This window comes from Panulirus ornatus, chromosome 11 (genome assembly GCF_036320965.1).
Source record: "Panulirus ornatus isolate Po-2019 chromosome 11, ASM3632096v1, whole genome shotgun sequence".
In the NCBI taxonomy this organism is placed as follows: Eukaryota; Metazoa; Arthropoda; class Malacostraca; order Decapoda; family Palinuridae; genus Panulirus; species Panulirus ornatus.
The window spans coordinates 31,478,577-31,494,202 of NC_092234.1; the positions used below are offsets into that span (position 1 = coordinate 31,478,577).

The window sequence follows — 15,626 nt, forward strand, 5'->3', positions numbered from 1 at the left end:
TGAGCGGGAATCGCACGCGATCTCTCTCAGTATTTGACCCTAACATACATGTCTCGTCTCGAAGCTTCTTCTCCTTAACTTTATACGGAGCTCCAGATTAATGGAGTCACAAAAGGGACAGACGGCTGCCTTACACGCCTCAAATGGAACCTTCGTCTATCATACATGAAGGAGCCATTCTCTCCAGTTGTAGCTACCCATTTCTTCCCATTTTCTCTTACTCCCCGAAAAAAAAAAAATTCACACGGTTTTCTTCAGAGGTTCACACAATCCAGAGCTTCCTATGAAAGGGATTCTGAACTAAAATAATTTGATTACGCCAATTCTTCTTGATTTCTTATACATGGAAGAAGACACCTAAAGTAACGAAAGACTGACGAAGACTTACATAGGGTTATGATAAGAGGTGAAGATCTGAATAAATGACGAACGTTTACATCACTACAGTAAATCAGTCTCTGGTCTCGAATCATTAAATGAGACGAATTACATCACCTGCACTGAAATGGATTATGGCAATCTCATCAACTGGTTACGATGGCTTAGTTTCCATGTGAGGGACTGTTGCCATACATTTCCTCCATGCGAGTAATATGATCGTAAAGACAATGAAGTTAATTAATCATCATGATAAAAATACCATTATCATCATTATCATTTTTTTTTATACAGAATATTGCTAATGATTCACTATCGTATTTGTCATTAATAGCCAACGCTAACTGATGGTTAATTTACGTACGTTCTTTGTTTTTCGCCTTTGTAGATGGAGAATAATTCATATATTACAGGAAATTCATATTTAGCGCTTTTCAGAATTTATCATATTCTCTCACTGAATTTATTACGTCATGAATAATCCGCTTCTATTAGCATCTTTAAATGAAAAGCATGATTTAATTGCCACTAATGTTCTATCGAATTCTTCAAATGAACTCATAACTTTGATAAATTGTATCAAATCTCATGACCAAACTCATGATTCTTACGATATCCCACGAAGTAAATCAACACAGTTCCTGACACTTGAAGGACTCTTTCCTACGACTCCCAGGGATGGAACGCTGTTCCTTGCCTCCCGTTACGCAAACTCGCGTTTGCCCAATGCATTTTGTCCCCAAACAAGCATTAGTTCTAATGGAATTTTGTCTCCCGTGCAGCAAATGGTCCCACGGGCTGCATTTTATCGTCTTACAATTAACATGTAGATGACTAAAATGTGAACAATGGTCAAAAAAAAAAAAAAATGAAAAAAAAAGACATGAGTAAGGATTATGCATCCAGATGAATAGCAGTAATTCCATTCGCAACCTTTTAGGAATATTTCACTTCATCACGTAACCTTACCTGACACTGGAATTCTTAAATAATGCTTAAACTGCGCGACATATATTGCTTTGCTTCTTTAGAGGGCATTATGATTTGGAAGATTGGTCCATGGTTGCAACCACCAATGTAAGTCAAAACACCAATGAATGTCATTCTAGAAGCTCCTAACAAAGGTCAATCAATTTGCTCCAAACTTAAAACTCACTTGCCACAAGCACCCTTTATTCTTCGTATGTCCTTCACCTTAAAAAAAGACACACCTAGTCTTGTCGACCTTACCTTTGTCTTTAGAACGCCAAAACATTATCACAATATCACTAAGGAACAAAGGTAAGAATCGAACTCCTTATATGTTTTAAGGGCAATGCGAGGATGCCATTGCAAGCCCCGAGAACAGTTGGTCAATAGGAGGGTCACCTGACTACACAACTATGACTGGTGTGACCTACCTTAAGTGACCAACGGCCATATAGCATCACAATTTGCACCTCGCGTCACCAAGATACAACCATACATTATTCTCCTCTAGCTTAGCATAGTCCCTCTAGATGGGGGTGACCATCTAGAAGTGTCAGGCTTCACATACACTACCCTCTTCAAGGAACATAAATTTGTATTGTAAGGACCTTGTATATAAACGTGTGTACAAATATTTATTTAGCCATAAATTAGGAACATTTCAGTATCTTTCAATAATCTGTCGCATGCAAAAAATACAAACTAAAATAACGAACAAATATGGCTCGAGCAAGAACATGTTGTTGCCCAATCTTACAAAGTCTCAACAAAAATAAAAACAATATTCAAAATACAAAGAACTGTAACATTTCATGAAGGAGCTTTGGGAAGATTCATTACTGTGTGTGTGTGTGTGTGTGCACAGAGCATTTCAAGAGTACAGTTGTCGAGCCATATTTCACCTACATAGCCTATACCAACGCGAGGTCATTCCTGGTCAACTTGCCTCGCCTTGTGTACGGTGGTCCATCTCCCAGCTCAGCTTAATCATAAGAAAAAAATTAAAAATTCAGACCGTGATCCGGAACGAGGGGGGTAAGGGGAGGGAATAAAGATTCGAATCATCAAATTGTTTCCTGTGGTGTGAGCTGTCGACACAACACAGCATCACAGGCAGTCACTATACTCATAAAACAGTTCTGTCTCCATACTGGGGACCTCGATCTCAAACGTCTTTGTTATAAAGTGCAAAACACACACCACCGCGACGAAACGGCATATACTGTGAACGAAACTCGACGCTTTCCGTCGGGTCGCCAGCTCAAACCACCCAGGGGAGGGTAGTTTGATGACGTACAGAACTGTGTGTGTGCTTGGTTACCAGGCCTGAAGGAGGCTGGGGGGTAGTGCGCACCCTGCTGCTGTTGTGTGGTCTCCCTGCACCCAGAGAACAGAGGGCCCCGTCATGAATATTTTCCTCCTCATTGACGTGACAAGACTTGGAATCAGAACCAATCGTTTAAGAAGAAATTCACGCCTGACGTCACTCCTGTACAGGCTCGTGATTGGGGGTTGAGTCAGCAAGCAGGAAGAGGAGGAGGAGGAGGAGGAGGAGTAAGCTCGTTGGCTTTCCTCTGGCGTCACAGACGAATTACTTTTCGTCAACGCATCTGTAATATAATCAACAGACTCGATTCTCATTGCATATTGGTCTGCAAAAATGGCAGTGAGGCTCTTAAGACGTGATTTTTAGTGAGCGAAAATAATCGTGAACATCTTGAAGCACGAGATAAAGGAACACCTACGAAAATGATGGATGCGATCAAGATAATATCTTATGCATCTTAATGTCGTCAAATCCTTCCCGGCAGTGAAGTTTGTTGCATGTGTACTTCTGAGTGTACGGGGTAGGAACACCAGCGTAATCCACCCACATTACTTCCTTCCACTCACCAATGTGTAGATCAAAAAGTAAATAATTTCCTCATTAGAATTTAGAAAAAAATTAAAAAAGAAACAGCTGTTCTAACTGCTATTAACTATGAATCCTCAAACACTAAAGCAACAACCATATAGGTTAATGAAAAATAGATTTTTTTTTAACCTAAACATTATCAAAGTTCTCTTTAACCATTCACCTAAACGCTGTCACACAGACCTACGGACCCTTACCGATCAACACTGAAGGAAAAAAAAGGGTCGCGTTACCGTATTACTCTATGCGGTGTAAGGACGTGACGAGGAAGGATTTGATGCCTTGCACTGAAAGCAATCGGGGTACAGTGAGTTAGTGGCTCGCATCCACCTGTCCTTGAATGAATCCAGAGGGGACTGAGGATGAAGATAACCGGGGCGTTGGGACGTCTGTCGTGTCGTGAGGTCATAGCAAGACAGGGGATTATTATGACATCACTTCTCCCAACAGGAGAAAGTTACTGTTGTCCTCAGTGAACAACATGGGGTGGGGAACACCACGGGACACGTTGGCTGTGTCATGGACTCACACAACACTTTGCGGTGTTGTGCTGCTGTGAGCTCACACCGTGAGAGAGAGAGAGAGAGAGAGAGAGAGAGAGAGAGAGAGAGAGAGAGAGAGAGAGAGAGAGAGAGAGAGAGAGAGAGAGAGAGAGAGGAGATGCTGTGTCTAAAGCTCACACCACTGGAACAACTTTGATTCATGAACTGTGAACAGACAGACACACAGACAGACAGACACACATACACACACGGGCGAGGGAGGGGATAATTAAAGCGAACAATTGTACCAAGTGTTAAGTGAGGATATTCCTTTCTTCTTAAATACTTTATGTGAAAAACAACCTCCAATTCCAGGCTTCCTTTACACACTAACATTAGGAAACTTGTGGATCACAAGGGTAATATAGGAACGCATCACCGGCCCCTGCAATATCTAGCAGCGCTGTGCATAGAGTGTGAGTGTGAGCGTTTAAAGTCACACTTGAGAAGAAGAAAATAAAAAATATAAAGATACTTGAGGTGTCAAGTATGAGGTTGTACTTAGCTCAAATAACATGCTAGGATTAACTGCTGTAAAAAATATATATATATATATCAATTTGTCTGATATGTATTATCATTTTTTTTTCGCTTAAGGAACTTGAAACCGTCTGCATCGTCAATGTAATGCCATTATTTTTTTTTTATATCATTTTTTTTTTTTTGGCACAACACTGTGAGCTGAAATTTGCATATATTTTACTGAATAGTCTCTGGGGGCTAAAGTATATTTACGATCGGTTGTAAATAAACGTGCATGGAACTCTGAAACTTTATGTATATCTTAGAAGGAACTTTTTACCTTGCTCTCAGGAACTTTGAATGGCAACGCTGGGAGATGACCACCTGTTACGGCGACACTTGGAGATGGCAACACATGACTCTACACCATCTGGTAACACTGAGCCTTAAGTATGGTAGACAGTGCTATACAATCACAATGGCATGGTAACACTTTCTTCATGATTACTACACATGGCAACGCGGCCACATAACCACCTGACATACATAATAACAATTGCATTGCTAGGGCACGCGTCCGCATCGCGCCATAACCATTTAGCGTGGTAACACTGCTGCATAATCCTCTGGTATGGTAACATCGATGGTGCATGACCGTCTGGCATGGTAACACTGCTGCTGCTGCATGACCGTCTGGCATGGTAACACTAGTGCTGCATGACCGTCTGGCATGGTAACACTGCTGCTGCTGCATGACCGTCTGGCATGGTAACACTGATGCTGCTGCATGACCGCCCGGCATGGTAACACTGATGGTGCTGCATGACCGTCTGGCATGGTAACACTGATGCTGCTGCATGACCGTCCGGCATGGTAACACTGATGGTGCTGCATGACCGTCTGGCATGGTAACACTGTTGCATGACCACCCAGCGAGACCAAACTGCAGCTATATGGCCACCTGGCTGGCTGGCATGGCAACACTGTTGCATCACCAATGTATATAACCAATCAGAATGGCAACATCACTGCATGACACGACCAGACAAAGCAATATACTTTGCAGGATAACCACAAGACATGGCAGCACTTCTGCATGACCACACGGCATGGCAATAATGCTGCATGACCTCATGGCATGACAATAATGCTGCATGACCGCATGGCAATAATGCTGCATGACCTCATGGCATGGCAATAATGCTGCATGACCACACGGCATGGCAATAATGCTGCATGACCACATGGCATGGCAATAATGCTGCATGACCACACGGCATGGCAATAATGCTGCATGACCACATGGCATGGCAATAATGCTGCATGACTACAAAGCATGGCAGTAATGCTGCATGACCACATGGCATGGCAATAATGCTGCATGACCACACGGCATGGCAATAATGCTGCATGACCACACGGCATGGCAATAATGCTGCATGACCACATGGCATGGCAATAATGCTGCATGACTACATGGCATGGCAGTAATGCTGCATGAATACATGGCATGGCAATAATGCTGCATGACCTCATGGCATGGCAATAATGCTGCATGACCACATGGCATGGCAATAATGCTGCATGACTACATGGCATGGCAATAATGCTGCATGACCTCATGGCATGGCAATAATGCTGCATGACCACATGGCATGGCAATAATGCTGCATGCATGACCACACGGCATGATAATACTGCTGTCATGAACAGCTGACGTGCCACATGACACCACCATGCTTGCCATCACTATGGCCAACCACTGGACAGCATTACTTCAGAAGCTTAAAACATAAGACATACTCAACCTGGTTACTCTTTTTCTTTCTTTTTTTTTTCTCTCTTTCAGTACTTCAACAAATCACACTTCGGTCAAGCAAGCTAACAACTACCATGAAACTAACAAAACATTAAAGAATCCTGAAGTTCTCTAGTCATACGAATCGCGTCAAGTTCCACTACAACACTGGAGAAAAGGTTCGACAGCAAATGGTAATAATTACTGATAGTTTGGAATATAAGAAGCTAAATCTAACTAACTTAACGCGGGCGACAACCCGGGCCACACGCCAACCCCCAGAGGGGAGTGTTAGAGGAGAGGGTGGGTGGATAGAAATAGGGGGAGAGGGGGTTGAAGAAGGAAGGCCCAGGCGCCCCCACCGGAACACGGGGACCACCACCACCAAACACCACCGTCTTGACATAAAGGGCACCAACACCGCACCTCCCTCGCGCTCTTCCTCCCCGCCACGGGGGAGCACCGAGCCTGCTGCGTGTCCGGCGGTGCACAAGAACTCGAGGAAATGACGCGAAGTCGAAGGGTAAAGTGAAGCCCAGTCGAACTCTCTCTACTTCCAACACTTTCTTTTTTTTTTCTCTTTATAGAAAGAATGCCAAAAGTAGATATATCTAATAGCGTTATGACTACATTTTCTCTCTTCCTTTTTCGGTTCCCACCCCAAAAAAATGATACAACAATCGGAATGCACAAGTAGTTGGGAATGATTGTGACACCAGACTGAGACGGTTGTGCGATCTCAGCGGCAAGGCAGGTGCTCGGCCTCACCCCGGGCGGGTTATGGTGGTGCGGGAACCTAATGTCTGTTGGCTCTGAGCCGTGCGTCCTCGAGTCTTAAACCAACACCCAGCGGTGATACCCCAAGGAGGGTGTCTCAGTCCCTACTAACCTGGCGGACTCCAACCAACACCCTCCCCAGTGCCTCCAGTGTCGCTTTAAGACCACAAGGCAGCACACGGCTTCTGTTACGGACAGAGGACAATGGGAGGCGATCTTTGGTCTCGCTCCTTCTGGTGAGTGTGACTGTGGACGCCACAACTCTGCAGTACTGAGTGAAAACGAAATGAAAAAAATATACATATATATATATTGAGAACGACTGTGTGTGTGTGTGTGTGCGTGTGTGGTTGTATCTTGGCCCTACTTGAGAACGACTGTTGCCACTCACATCTCCAGCTACTACTTCGTCTTGCTCAACACCTTGTCCTCCTTTGATGTGATAGATCAGCCATTATGATCCAGCTAGCGTATTTAACTCTCACGTCTATCTATTCTGAATAGCAAAAAATTACCCTTTATCAAACCCTAGTTAAAGACTAAACAACTGCCGATCACATCACAACCATTGATAGGAACTATGGAACCAGTCTAAGGATTCTTAACAATTGAGAGGTAGTTCGGTAGTTTTGCCTGCGGTTGCCGCAGAGGCAGGTGGTCGGTGTCAGTGCCCACGTGAAACCGGTCCTCCACAAACCATCACAAGAGTATAGCACACTCATGGTAATTAGCGCCGCCAGGTGCCTCAGAACCACTCATCAGCCTTCTGTTCCGTGTTGCATAAACTGTTCTTTTTTTTTCTAATTTCTAAATACGAAATGTTTTTTTTGGTTGTTTTCGTACTTTGCCTGTTTTGATTTAGCGTCGTGCATTATTATAAATCTTTGTTGTGATTAACATTCATAATAACCTTTAACATGATCAGTTTTAAGTACAACTGTGTGACTATTTACAGGTAAGGAAAAAGAATGATCCAGTAATCAACAATCAACATAATTCAGCAGATAATTATCTCGGAACGGCAAGGGTTATTAAGACTGAAATAGAAGTTGTTTATGACGCAATCCCAGTATTCTGGTGGAGACAAGGACTCCACTCAGAGTTTAAGCAGTCGAGTGACTGGGAGTAACAGTTTAAGCCGTAATCCACATAGGAGGGAGGAGGCGGAAATAAACTGAAGGATATCACCAGCGTGAGAATGATATGTGTTTCCTCCATTACAAGTGAGGGGGTCACCTCTGACGACGATGTTGGCAACGTTTGGTCGTCAGATCCTTGTTACCACAACACTGACGCGTGTTCACTGAGGGTGTGTGTGTGTCTATACGTGCAAACTGAAGCGGGAGGCTAACGCTTCAGCAACAGGAACTTCTCAAGGGCTGGGGAGCAGTTCTGAGGCACCTGCCGTTAAGTGCCAAGGTGCCTGGCACTGGGATATATATATATATTTACATATATATATATATATATATATAACAAACTAACGCTGTTCCCTATCGGTAACCGTTGAGTTACGCTCTTCTCATCCTTGAACCTCCTCAAGCCGTCCAGTACATATAAAGGTCGTCAGCGGAGTCTTGAGTCTTCTGCAACACTTCAAGAAGGTTCATTTTTCATCGCTTCATCTTTGTTTTTTTTTTTTTTTTTTCAAGTATGTCAGTAGAGAGACGAACCTATCTTAAATAAAATCAAATACTAAGTTTCAGTTCGCTGACCATCACTAGGTATCACAAATAACACTTGTGTGGACTTCTTGTGGTACGTATATATATATATTTTTTTTTTAAAAATCAACCTCCGAGTTGACGGCTTGCATGTACTTGTGGAAAACATGTGGAGAAACGTTTATAATCTCTAATCATTTTATTTTTGCATCATAATGCACTTGTATATATAATATATACATATATATTTACTTCCCACAAGAGGAGAATTTAGTGTGCACATGTTTTAGGGGTTATATTTGAAGAGTCTTGCGAGGTTTTCTTATTCTAAGGTTTTGGGATTATCACCTTGATGAGTGAGAGTCCTCCGCTGCTTCATGTACCACCGTCAGGAGGAGAGGAACTGGTGGACGCTCGCCAGCGTCACCCGAGATAACGTAAAGAAGCGGCCCTTGACCCATCCGGGCAGCGTGGGGTCGCACTATCGCTACAGGAACATAGTACTGGCCACGATAAACCTACGTAGGAACCATTATCCACAGGATCAATTGATTGTATGAATCAGTGCCCACGCCCGCGCCCACGCCGCCCGTGTCCACCACCCGCGGCCGACACGCCCACGCCTTACATGTGCATTGTGGGCGGCCACAGCGTGGCCCTCCAGGCTGTAGCGTGGGCGTGTGGGCGTGATGGTCGGGCGGCGTGGCGAGGGCGGGGCGGTGTGCGGCGCCTGGTGACCGCTAGCTACAACACGACGACGTCTACACGGACACAGGAGCGGCGAGGCCACAGCGACACACGACACAGCTTGTGGGGCGTCGCCGCGGGGCGTTTACTGCGAGGCGTTAAGTGGGCGGGGCACGGGGCCCGGCCTGCGAGGAGGGGCGTGGCGGCCCGGGCCAGGCGGACCTGATCCAGGAGGCCCGGGGGCCACGCTGGTCGCTGAGGGTGGAAGCCAGATGGCCAGGTGGGCCGCTAATGGCCCACCCTACTGGCTAGGGGCCGGCTGCGGCCCAGGGGTTGAGGCAGCACTGTCCTTGTTGATGTTGGCGTTGGTGTCGGTGCCGGGGTGGGCCGCCTGCGCCAGGGCCGTGATCTGCCGCACCACCGCCGCAACCTCCGCGTCCTCTACCACGCTGCCGCCGCCGCCGCCGGAGCTGACCGTGGTGGAGACGGCGCGATGCTGCTCGCTGTCCAGGTGACGCCGGTACTCGACCAGCGTGGCGGCGTGGTGTCGACACGCGGTGCAGGCGTACAGCAGCTGCGTGAGTCTGAGGACGCCGCGGGTGTGGTCGAGGGCCCGCTGGTGGGCGGCCAGGAGGGTGGGCGACGGGAACACGAGGCGGCAGGACTTGCACACCCAACCCACTTCCCCCTCTGAGTGCTCTGCCGTCTCGCCCGCGTCGCTCGCCCGCCCACCGTCCAGCGTGAAGCTCGCGCCAGACGACCCGGGGGAGTTCAGGTGGGCGTTGAGTTCGGCGTGGGCCGTGGGCGGCAGCTGGAGCATGGAGAGCGGCGTGCCGCCCCCGTAGTGTCCCCCTGACACCTGGTCGAAACCGGAGCCGCCCATTCCGCCGCCGCTGCTGCCGCTGGTACTGGTGCCCCCGTTACCTGCCGGAAGAATATCACCGTTAGTGCCAGCTTCACCTGCAGTACATAGCCCTATGCTAAATGCTGACCTCTCTACCCCTGTCCACATATATTCATCACAAAAACATCTGTGAAATATCTACTTTCATCATCAGTCATGGAAATCCTACGCCCAGTCCACCCACTGACAATACCTGAACCTTCAGAATAATGTAGTTGTTACACACGAGTACAGCTTAGACTGCAGATAACCTCCTCAAGGAAGAGCATCAGGTCATCTGTTATGTGACCTCATGTGAAGTTAAGAAATCTTACAAAAACAATTCTGAAACTCTCTCTCTCTCTCTCTCTCTCTCTCTCTCTCTCTCTCTCTCTCTCTCTCTCTCTCTCTCTCTCTCTCTCTCGTGTGTGTGTGTGTGTGTGTGTGTGTGTGCGCGCGCGATCGCACGCGCGTGTTACGTATGGTTATAAAGGGAAATCATTTCTTAAGTCATACCAAGCACCCTTACACACAAGCCCCTCCAGTCCAGAGCTGGAGTATCTTATCATAACGCCAGTATGAAGACAACTGAACTAATATGACTCCCCTCACCAGTGAGTACTATAAACCCCTTAAACACAATGACTTCAAACTCTCCACCACAAACACTCGAGTTCTCCCCAAAAGGATTATGTTACTGTGCTTAAAGGGATTACCCAACAGTTGAAATGCTAGTATCACACACAGACACACACACACCACAACCTTACGTTACAAATCTGATCCAAGTGAGATTCAGACACGTAAAACCCTCAAGTATTATATAATAACACTTTACAAGCCAAAGAAATAGTAGTATGTTGCACACACCGACAGATAAATATTGTGCTCACTCAGTCGCTCATGACTCAATTAATAATATACATGTTCACAGTTATGGACAAAACACCGAAATCTATTGACGATGGATGAAATAATGTGGCTGGCATAAACCATCGGTCACAACAGGTAAATCATTTACAACACTTAACTAGAGTTGGTCCCAAGACTGTGGTCCCTTTAGCACACCACTTCTTACCAGTCTGAGGCTTAACCATTACTAAATAATCTTCGGTTACAGCCAGTCTATTAATTCCAAATGTTGGATAAAATAAGTTATAATCCTAAGAATCAATCATCAGATAAATGGAAGTATGGTAACAAAGGAAACACAAGCAGAACTTAGTTATGATCCTCTACACTGAAATTATATTCAGATAACACAGACGCTACTTATGAACCCGAAACAGTCTGGAACAATAGATCTATTTACGACCCCTTAGATTAAGTCATACTTAAAACTTTATTCATTATGGATAAGTCAAACTTACCAACGAGGATAAAAGCTTATCTGCTCAGCCTACATGACACAAGCTTTCCTTGTTTCCAACACTGACGTAAGAAAGGCTCACACTTTAGCTGAAGGGGCCTTACTTGACACATGGGCGAGAAACACTGCTGTGTCAGTAAGTACCTCCCCTAACACTACAAAGCCTCCACGACGCGTTGTGACGGGATCTGAAACCATGGAGAACACTACGGAGAAGGGCATAATCCTTTATACCACAAGGTACCAGGGTTTAGATCATACACTTGTACACAAGTAATATGTCTGCAACTTCAGATAATGAGACAGCTGTCATACCACAGCTTGGATGAGACAGCTGTCATACCACAGCTTGGATGAGACAGCTGTCATATTGCAGCTTGGATGAGACAGCTGTCATACTTCAGCTTGGATGAGACAGCTGTCATATTGCAGCTTGGATGAGACAGCTGTCATACCACAGCTTGGATGAGACAGCTGTCATACTGCAGCTTGGATGAGACAGCTGTCATACTGCAGCTTGGATGAGACAGCTGTCATATTGCAGCTTGGATGAGACAGCTGTCATACTGCAGCTTGGATGAGACAGCTGTCATATTGCAGCTTGGATGAGACAGCTGTCATACCGCAACCTGGATGATACAGCTGTATGACCTAAAAATCTGGGATGATACAACCGTAAAACAAACAAAATCTGGGATGATACAGCCGTGAGATCTAAACATCCTAGGGACATGCAGCCGTAACACTTAAAAATCCTTGACTTATGCAGCCGCAAAACACCTCAATACCTTGACTGATATACCTGGAAGACTTCCATGACCCTAAGGCCACGAGAGAACCCCAACACCTCGAAAGATAATAAGACACCTCCAACCCTTGACGTCACCGTTGACACACGCCACAGATCTTCAGGGCCATCTAACCGTCAGTATACCGAAGCCCTGGATATTCTGAGCCATCCATACCTTTACCTTACACCTACTATACCCACACACACACAAACGCCCCTGGATAATGGGTCTATATGAAGCCTCATCCTTGATTACTACAGCCACAACAGACCCAAAACCCTGGGTCATGCAACCTTACATTCCTACCTAGAACAAACCAGGGATATAAACCTCGTGATAAACCAGATGCCAGACCTAAACCCCTAGATTATATAGATACTAGATTGATAAAGCCCATGTTAAAACAATGGCCAGTTATAAGTAAAAGATACAGGAGCTTTAAACCACTCGATCTAATCTTACATGGAATACAGACATCATAGGTTTGAACCTCTAGATAAAGATACCATAGACATAAACTCTTAAAGACAAAGTGTACTAGAGACCTAAACCCCGAGTAAAACAGATACCAGAGACCTGGTGAAACAAATGCCAGAGACCCACTCCCCTTTGAGTAAAGATAACAGAGACCTAAACCCCTGGCAAAACAGATTACCAGGGGCCTAAACCCATTAGATGAAATAGATAACAGAGACTGAAAAAATACCCAGCTCAGTGCGAGAGCAGAAGCCCCAAAAAGAGGTCTAAAAATCGGGTCTAAAAAGATGGATCTAAGATCACATAAAAACGAGAGCAACCTGGGTGACACATCAGTGCATTGTGAGCTATGATGGTCTCCCGCCCTAACTTTGCATCGAGAATGGGCCCAGCCCTTACCCTTATTCGTCCCATTATGTCATTCCCTCTTGGATTCCGCCCATTAGTATGGCGTAGGAGAAAGGGGGGTGGTTCTAGTGAACCTCCCAGTATTGCACAAGGCGCCTATGGCAGTTCCTGAACCCGGATGCGAGTCGATGGTATTTGGGAATTCTCTTTGAAATTATATGGAAACCACTTACTACATTCGTATAGGTTCTAAAGGTGTGTAAATCTTGTAGATATCCGTCGTTTGGGTTCTAAAGGTATTGTAAATCTTGTAACCTTTGTCGTGTGGGTTCTGAAGATATCTTAGATTTTGAAGACATTCGCTTTTCGACCTTATCTCATTCAGCAAACTGCAAGGTCTATACATACGAATTACTTTGAAATACTTCTTAACACGCCACGCCATTGAGACCACTCTGAAGCTCTGTGGATTCAGTCGAATACCACTTCTGAAACCTCACACTACCACAGCTTGAGCATCTCCTCTGAAGCCTCATGCTACCACAGCTTGAGCATCTCTGAAGCCTCATGCTACCACAGCTTGAACATCTCTGAAGCCTCATGCTACCACAGCTTGAGCATCTTTGAAGCCTCATGCTACCACAGCTTGAACATCCCTTATCCACAAGCTACCACAACTTGAAGACCCCTTAAGAACCATCTCATAATGACAACTTGTGAATTCTTAATGAATCATCCACATTTCAGAACCCCACTGGAACCTCCTCATTACCACAGCTTGCGACCACATTCTGAACTCTCCCACTACATCATCAAGCTTGAGAAGCCCCTCTGAACTTGGCCATCACAACAGCTTGAGAACCACTCCTGAGCCCTTCAATTACCAAAGCTTGAGAACCAACACTTGAACCATCCCATTACTACACCTTGAGAACCCCCTTCTGAACCCCTCTCATTACTGAATCTCAAGAACCCCCTCTGAACCCTTTCCATAACTACAGTTTGAGAACCCCATCCAAACCCCTCCAATCACCTCAGCTTGAGAACGCACTAACACTCAAACCTGTTCAAAACTCTCTCGCTTTGTTATCATCATTCGCGACCATTATCTTTTAATGTATTTTATACTTGCATTCTTTATCAATTTCTTCTATGTGCTGATGTACTTTTTATTATCTCTCCTGTAACCGCTCTGACCCTCCCTACTTCAAAAACACGTAAAAAGGGTGCATATGAATAACAGTCTGTCAATACTCTGGAGCCGCAAACTGTTGAGAAATTCTAAATTCAATCTGGTTTGAAAACTTTTCGATACTGTGGAAACCTTAGCTTAGTCCCTCTCCAGAGCCTGACGCGTTCTGGAAATAGCTAACGATGCTATTTTGTCTAGTTTCTTGAAAACACTCATTCTAAACTGGATATCGCTTTCCACACACACACACACACACACACAGGCACGCACGGTTCGAATCCTGGGTGTGGCAATCTGCTCACACCGAATCCAAGTGTTCATCCTCCACTCGGGGTTGGTAGATAAATAGGTACCTAGCTCAGGCTGGTGTATGTGTGTGTGTGTGTGTGTGTGTGTGTACACATAGGAGTAAAGATATGCTATGTATTACAAGTTTAAGAGAAGGTGGCTATATATATATATATATATATATATATATATATATATATATATATATATATATATATATATATATATATATCCCTGGGGATAGGGGAGAAAGAATACTCCCCACGTATTCCCTGCGTGTCGTAGAAGGCGACTAAAAGGGGAGGGAGCGTGGGGCTGGAAATCCTCCCCTCTCATTTTTTATAATTTTCCAAAAGAAGGAACAGAGAATTGGGCCAGGTGAGGGTATTCCCTCAAAGGCCAAGTCCTCTGTTCTTAACGCTACCTCGCTAATGCGGGAAATGGCGAATAGTTTGAAAGAAAGATATATAAATATATATATATATATATATATATATATATATATATATATATATATATATATATATATATATATATAAATATATATATATATATATATATATATATATATATATATATATATATATATATATATATATATATATATATATATATATGTTCCCTGGGGATAGGGGAGAAAGAATACTTCCCACGTATTCCCTGCATGTCGTAGAAGGCGACTAAAAGGGGAGGGAGCGGGGGGCTGGAAATCCTCCCCTCTCGTTTTTTTTTAATTTTCCAAAAGAAGGAACAGAGAATTGGGCCAGGTGAGGGTATTCCCTCAAAGGCCCACTCCTCTGTTCTTAACGCTACCTTTTACCCTTCTGCATGTTCAGGCCCCGATCACTCAAAATCAATTTCACTCCATCTTTCCACCTCCAATTTAGTTTCCCACTTCTCCTCGTTCCCTCCACCTCTGACACATATATCCTCTTTGTCAATCTTTCCTCACTCATTCTCTCCATGTGACCAAACCATTTCAAAACACCCTCTTCTGCTCTCTCAACCACACTTTTTTTATTACCACACATCTCTCATACCCTTTCATTACTTACTCGATCAAACCACCTCACACCACATATTGTC

General features: G+C 44.7%; 1 protein-coding gene across 3 annotated transcripts in view; it reads right to left on the bottom strand.

Moving 5' to 3' along the window:
- Positions 1-4,501: 4,501 nt before the first annotated feature.
- Positions 4,502-15,626, bottom strand: part of zfh2 (Zn finger homeodomain 2) — a 932,335-nt gene continuing 921,210 nt past the window's right edge. For all 3 annotated transcript variants that reach the window (XM_071666763.1, XM_071666762.1, XM_071666764.1), the window contains one exon: positions 4,502-10,116. In XM_071666763.1, coding sequence (XP_071522864.1) covers positions 9,494-10,116 — 623 coding nt within the window. In that variant the 3' untranslated portion in view covers positions 4,502-9,493. The remainder of the gene's footprint in view (positions 10,117-15,626) is intronic.